We start from the raw sequence: 7944 nt of genomic DNA on the forward strand, positions 1-7944 counted from the left end.
TATCTCCAACCTAAAACAAAAAGGCTTTGTTCAAGTAATTCACACGCATTAATTCAAAAACCTTGTTGTGTTTCTCATCTTACCAGGCCTCCTCCTCCCGGTGATGGAGCTCCCCTCCTGCATCTTCTCAGCCATAACCAAAATTCCTGCAAGACGGGACAAAAAAAGAGACAGTCTTCAACTTAACCATTCATTATTTAAGATCCTTTTTGCTACTACTGCTAATACTTGCTGAACAGCCAGTTGAATACGTTTACTCATCCTTACTGTTTACAAAAAGGAAATACCAAGCCGCCAATACAATACCAGTTTACTCTCAGATGGTGCTTTCAAATTGAAACCCTGGCAGCGACAGTGATGTTGGGAACCAGGGGGCAGTTGGTGCTGCCATTGAACAAAATGTGGCTCGGTGATGATTTCAATGGCGTGTTTCTGTCAGTACCAGAAAGAACTTTGTTGTTGTTGTTGTCTTGATTACTGAAATTTGTACAAGCTGTTTGCAATTTTTGTGGGGTGCTGTCCTTTTTTAAGTAATTTATTTTATTCTTTTTCTAAACTAGATCAGCCTAGATATATACCACATTGGCCTTGTATTTAGAAAAGAGACAAAATAAAAAATACTAATAATAGAGATATGAACATTTTTCTAAAGCATTAAGAATTTAAAAAAAAAAAATTGTTTGGAATGCTTCAAAACATACGGGTTTTAATGACTTTTGTTGTTTTGGGGGGAATTGAGTTTTGTTCTTGTAAATTTTGTATTGTTTTTTATCAATTATACTTTTATTTCCTTTGGAGATTAATTTTCAAGTGTCACACATCATCAGGTCTTTTAGTTCATTTCTTCAATCTCTGTATGAACTCTTGCTCTTTAAAAAAAACTACGAAAAGATCATCTGGTGTTAATGTGTCGTACCTCCGATTGTTCTGTTCTGATATGCAGATTTTATTTTTTTTTTACTTTTTGGCATTGTACATTTAATTTAAAAAAAAAGTTTTCTCTATTTATTGGATATCAATGTTCTCCTTTTTTTAAATAGGGTTGTACAAGTTTGCGATATTTTCCTTTTTATGGTGACTGATTGCTCTGCAAGAACTGAAGTGTGGGGGTTGTGTGTCAGCTGAAGTGGAGGCTGCTGTTTGTCTGGTGCTTGCCTTTCACAACTCTTGTCTTTTTATCCTGATATATATTAAATGATATCTTTATCTTGAATATAACGCCACCTTTCCTGTAGACGATAGGCACACTGCTCACGTAGAGAAGATGACTAATGGAATGCTGTGTTTGTATTCTTATTAAGGAAAAACAAAACTACTTTTCCAAAGTGTTTTGAGAAATGGTGAATTTTTTTTTTAATTATTATGATGTAGGGGGCTTTTTAACAAGATTTTAATGATTTTATGGTGTCTGTTAAATATGATGACGGGATAGATGGTGCTAAATGTTCTCTTTGAACAACCTTTTTTGTTTTTCTTAAAATGAGAATTCTATTTTTCCTGTTGCAATATTACCTTAACCCTTTCCTTCTTTTTGTGGTCATTTATTTATAACTGCACTGTTTAGAGGATTCACACATACTTGCAGACACACACACCAAACTGAGCCAGACATGTCTTAAACACTTGTGAATTTGTGTGACATTACTATGACTATTAATAAACGCTTTTTGATAAATCCAGAATCAAGGTAGAATATATTTTTGTTGTTGCTGTATTGCTTTGTCACATCTTTGTCACATGAATGTTCAATTCAACTAAACAATATAAAAAAAGGGGTTTTACTAGAGGCTAATAGAGTGCCATCTGCTGGCAAGAATAGAATACAATAATCAAATCCAAAAAGTTTATAGGGTGTTTAGTATCTTAAAAATTTTTTAATGCTCAGTGCTTCGATAGTCTCTGCATAAACGTTGCTCGGTCTAAAGTCTGACAACTTTAATTTTTAATTTTCAGCTGATGAGAAGACCACTTGGTTCAAACTATAGACCTACCTAGAAACCCACCATGTCATTTATTGATGTTATCTAATTTCTTAGCTCTAAAGCTTGTTTATTTCAGTTATCGCTAAAACAATTCTCAACCATCTCCATCTCTCTTGATTTAGGTGCTGAGACTGAGGGTGAGTCAGAGGCAGGGTCAGCATGTAGGGACAGTGGAGACAGTTCCATTGCTGAGGTGAGTGATGAAGGCTGCCGAGCAGTTATGAATAAAATGTGATGTGGATGGTCTCAGAATTTTATGGAGCCTCATCTATTTGATAATTGCCAACTACAAATACTACTTGTTGGTGAATCATCTTAAGACTCGCTTTCAAACTGCAAATCCAAAATGTAGACTGAAATCAATTGTGTGCATTAGATTCAGTTGTATAACGTCATGAGAGCCATTACTTTTTTAAAGGTAAAATGCACAGTTGGTGATAAATTGTGTCAAATTAATGTCATTATCTTGGCCATAAAAGTAGGTGTCTAACAACCTGTTAAAAATACACCAGAAGGACACCTATTTTATTAAAAATATTCTCTGGGGGAGGACCCGCTTATTGCCAGTGTGCCAGTGTTTGGCGTGGGTTAGGAAGCCATGCACAATGTGACCAAATTACATCGCCTCAGCAGGCAGCATATAAAAAGCCTGTCATGGTAAAGATACACTGCCTGGGCAAACAAAAGTCGCCAGCTTTTTACAGTAGCCGTTTATTGATGGTAGTTGGTCAGGTCTAGGTCCAGCAACAGTATGTGCCCAAAGAATGAGGTCAGCTGACTATCTGAATATAATGAATGACCAGATTCCATCAATGTTTTTTTTCTTTTTTTTTAATGAGTGCCATAATTGCCGTGATTGAACAGAATATGAGAGTGTGCAACCCTTTAGTTATGGCCAGGCAGTGTATAAAAGACAAGTCAGTATAGTAAGGTACAAAAAGTCTGTCGATGACATCATTCATTTAAACCCTAATGTTACAATAACAAGTCATATCCCTCAGTTGTGTTTGGCATCACGTAGTCATATATATTACCATCCCGACTCTGCTATTGTAAGACGTGTGTGAGAAAATAGGGCTCACGTCAATAGAAACATTTCCATTTAGAGAACAGCGTCCAGGTTCAAACTAAGGAAGGAGATTGTTCAAGCAGCAGAATTTCACAGATAACAGGGCAGGAAATAACAGAGAGCAGTACCAAGACTGCCCACTCTCCACTTTTCCAATGTGGGGTTTCAATAGGAAAGAAAAAACGTGAGGGCACGAGTACACAACCACAGATTATTGGGTAAAGGAATTCATTGGACTAAACATGATGTGGTTTTATGGATGAACCCACATTTGTCAGCATTAGATATTCAATGCTTCAGGTCAAACTCTTAATTCAAAAGCCAAAACCATGTCTGATAGTTTGTGATTATGTAAAGCATACATTACGAAATCTTGGAATTTTTATATTTAAAGTATGTATGCAAATGAAAGAATACTTTTGTATAAGAACATATGTCTAACATTGTTTCCATTCCATCTTGAGGGGTTTTTCTTGAGAGTGTTCACTGAGCCTGAGTAATGATTTATGACTGAACAGATAAAATTGTCCTCAGTCTTAGATGTTTTGTATTGATATGTTTTACATTAAGGCCACACACTTTGCCTGAATAATGGACCACCTCTCACATCCGAATGTATGTTATTTATTGAACTGCCTACCCACCTGCCTGTTTCTCATTTTCGTTTTCGTTATCCTTCATTTTGTCCGTTTTACTCGTCCATATGTATAGTTGTTTGTTTGTTTCCTGTTTAAAAATTGTCCTCAGGTCAAGCTAAAGACCATAAGGTCAAGAGAAGGACAAACTGAAGGAAATCCTGCTTCAAACCACACAGGAAGACACCCTCCGCCTGCCTGCCTGCCTGTCGTCCACCCTGCTGCAGTCAGGTGGCTGAGGAACGCTTTCCTTTGCAAAGACAAACACGACAGCAGTCCAATCACAACTACATGGTACAATCATGATGAAACTTTGAAGTGTATTTACGCTGCACTTTCGGAGCATGAGCCGTTGATTATGAGGTAACTATTTGATCTGTAATCACAAAGTTCCTCAGAGGAAGAAGATAGGAGTCCACATCTCTTCAACAACTCTTCTGTCATCAGTGATATAACAGCAACACAACATCAAAGTCTGCTGTGATGCCAATGATAAATTCATGATAAAACCATCTAATGAAAGACAGGTTAAATACTAATATGTCATCGAGGTCCTTGTCATTTACTGTAAACCATCATGTTGTGAGAATAATGGAACAATCTGTTTAGTTTCTACACATGTGGGCCTGGAAAAAAGAAAGAGTGCTGTATTGAGACAAAAGAAGGGATGGAAGTAAATAAACACTACAAACTCAAAGAAGAGGAAAACGGGCACAAAAATCAGGATAAGACAGGACCAATTATTGAGCTTGTGCTCTGATCTTCTCTTATCATTAAACTGATAAACTTCTTCCTTGGTCTTTGTTCTCCTTCCTTCATCCTGTTTTCCTGTCTCCCTGTATATTTCCTGTAAGCAACCTTCTATCTCAATCACATCGCCTGACGATTCATGTATATTTGATCGAATGGTGAAAACAGCTGACCGACATCGCCCTGCTTGGTGGTTCAACATTTTGTATCTCAAAATGCTTTTGAGTGATTTTGGACAACATACTATACTATGACTTTTTTGGCCTATTTTGGACAACATACTATACTATGACTTTTGGCCGATTTTGGACAACATGCTATACTATGGCTTTTTTAGGTGATTTTTGACGACATGCTATAATATGACTTTTTTGAGTGATTTTGGACGACATACTATACTAAGACAATTTTAGGTGATTTTGGACAAAATACTTTACTATGACCTTTTTGAGTGATTTTAGACGACATACTATACTATGAATTGTTAAGGTGATTTTGGACGACATGCTATACTATGACTTTTTGTCTCATTTTCGACAACATGCTATACTATGACTTTTTTGAGTGATACTAGGACTTTTTGTCTCATTTTGGACAACATGCTATACTATGACTTTTTAAGTGATTTTGGACGACATACTATACTTTGACTTTTTGGCCGATTTTGGACGACATGCTATACTATGACTTTTTTGGCAGATTTTAGACGACATACTATACTATGACTTTTTTGGCAGATTTTGGACGACAAGCTATACTATGACTTTTTTGTCTCATTTTGGACGACATGCTATACTATGACTTTTTTGAGTGATTTTGGACGACACTATACAATGACTTTTTGTCTCATTTTGGACAACATGCTATACTATGACTTTTTTGTCTCATTTTGGACGACATGCTATACTATGACTTTTTTGACTGATTTTGGACGACATACTATACTATGACTTTTTGAGTGATTTTGGACGACATGCTATACTATGACTTTTTGAGTGATTTTGGACGACATACTATACTATGAATTTTTTAGGTGATTTTGGACGACATACTATACTATGACCTTTTTGAGTGATTTTGGACGACATACTATACTATGAATTGTTTAGGTGATTTTGGACGACATACTATACTATGAATTTTTTAGGTGATTTTGGACGACATACTATACTATGACATTTTTGAGTGATTTTGGACAACATGCTATACTATGACTTTTTTTCTCATTTTGGACGACATACTATACTATGAATTTTTTAGGTCATTTTGGACGACATACTATACTATGACATTTTTGAGTGATTTTGGACAACATGCTATACTATGACTTTTTTTCTCATTTTGGACGACATACTATACTATGAATTTTTTAGGTCATTTTGGACGACATACTATACTATGAATTTTTTAGGTGATTTTGGACGACATACTATACTATGACGTTTTTTAATGATTTTGGACAACATGCTATACTATGACTTTTTTGAGTGATTTTGGACGACATGCTATACTATGACTTTTTTGAGTGATTTTGGACGACATGCTATACTATGACTTTTTTGGCCTATTTTGGCAACATGCTATACTGTGACTTTCTTGAGTGATTTTGGACGAAATGCTATTCTATGACTTTCTTGAGTGATTTTGGACGACATACTATACTAAGACTTTTTTGAGTGATTTTGGACGACATACTATACTATGACTTTTTTCAGTGATTTTGGATGACAAACTATACTATGACTTTTTGGCCGATTTTGGACGACATGCTATACTAAGACTTTTTGAATAATTTTGGATGACATGCTATACGATGAATTCTTTAGGTGATTTTGGACGATATTGCTATACTATGACTTTTTTGGCAGATTTTGGACGACATACTATACTATGACTTTTTTGAGTGATTTTGGACGACAAGCTACACTGACTTTTTGTCTCATTTTGGATGACATGCTATACTATGACTTTTTTGAGTGATTTTGGACGACATACTATACTATGACTTTTTTGAGTGATTTTGGACAGCATACTATACTAAGGTATTTTAGGTGATTTTGGACAAAATACTTTACTATGAATTTTTTAGGTGATTTTGGACGACATACTATACTATGAATTGTTTAGGTGATTTTAGGTGATTGGATTACATGCTATACTATGACTTTTTGAGTGATTTTGGACGACATACTATACTATGACTTTTTGGCCGATTTTGGACGACATGCTATACTATGACCTTTTTGAGTGATTTTGGACGACTTACTATTCTATGACTTTATTAGGTGATTTTGGACGACATACTATACTATGACTTTTTTGGCCGATTTTGGACGACATGCTATACTAAGACTTTTTTAAGTAATTTTGGACAACATGCTATACTATGACTTTTTTGAGTAATTTTGGACGACATACTATACTATGACGTCTTTGGACGACATGCTATACTATGACTTTTTTGTCTCATTTTGGACGACATGCTATACTATGACTTTTTTGAGTGAGTGATAGACATGATAATGTGATCACTGTGAGACCTTTTAAAGTACTTTTTTTTGGGGCTTTTTGCCTTTCATTGACAGTACAGTGAAGAGAGAGAGAGAGGAAATGGGGAAGCAGGGAGGGGGAATGACATGCAGTAAAAGGCTTCCCGATGCGGGATTCGAACCAGGGCCTTCTGCAGTGAGGTATGTTGCTTGAACATGGGGCGGCAGCTCTACCAAGTGAGCTGACGCCACACACAAAACCTCTTCTTAAACAGTGAATATTGCATTCAAATGCACTGTCTTATAACAATTTCATAATTATCATTTTTAAATGGCAATGTAACAAAATCTTTACGTATCATAGGTGGGTTTTGATCCCACGACTGTGGTTTCAAAGCACAAAGTCCTGAACTAATAAGCAACTCATGATTTAGGAAGACATAATAAACAATGACTTTTTTAGTTGATTTTGGACGACATACTTTACTATGAATTTTTTGGCAGATTTTGGACGACATACTATACTATGATTTTTTGTCTCATTTTGAACAACATACTATACTATGACCTTTTTGAGTGATTTTGGACGACATACTATACGATGACTTTTTTGTCTCATTTTGAACGTCATGCTATACTATGACTTTTTGGCAGATTTTGGACGACATACTATTCTATGACTTTATTAGGTGATTTTGGACGACATACTATACTATGACTTTTTGTCTCATTTTGGACAACATGCTATACTATGACTTTTTTGAGTAATTTTGGACGACATGCTATACTATGACTTTTTTGTCTCATTTTGGACGACATGCTATACTACGACTTTTTTGGCAGATTTTGGACGATATACTATACTATGACTTTTTTAGGTAATTTTGGACGACATACTATACTATGACTTTTTGAGTGATTTTGGACGACATACTAGTATGACTTTTTGTCTCATTTTGGACGACATGCTATACTATGACTTTTTTGGCCTATTTTGGACGACATGCTATACTATGACT

The 7944-nt window shown here is 35.5% G+C and overlaps 1 protein-coding gene across 7 annotated transcripts in view; it reads left to right on the plus strand.

The window, feature by feature from the left end:
* kdm6ba (lysine (K)-specific demethylase 6B, a) overlaps positions 1-1682 on the plus strand; it is an 86013-nt gene extending 84331 nt beyond the window's left edge. For all 7 annotated transcript variants that reach the window (XM_058623740.1, XM_058623734.1, XM_058623739.1 and 4 more), the window contains one exon: positions 87-1682. In XM_058623740.1, coding sequence (XP_058479723.1) covers positions 87-104 — 18 coding nt within the window. In that variant the 3' untranslated portion in view covers positions 105-1682. The remainder of the gene's footprint in view (positions 1-86) is intronic.
* Positions 1683-7944: the final 6262 nt, after the last annotated feature.

Source organism: Solea solea, chromosome 3 (genome assembly GCF_958295425.1).
Source record: "Solea solea chromosome 3, fSolSol10.1, whole genome shotgun sequence".
NCBI lineage: Eukaryota > Metazoa > Chordata > Actinopteri > Pleuronectiformes > Soleidae > Solea > Solea solea.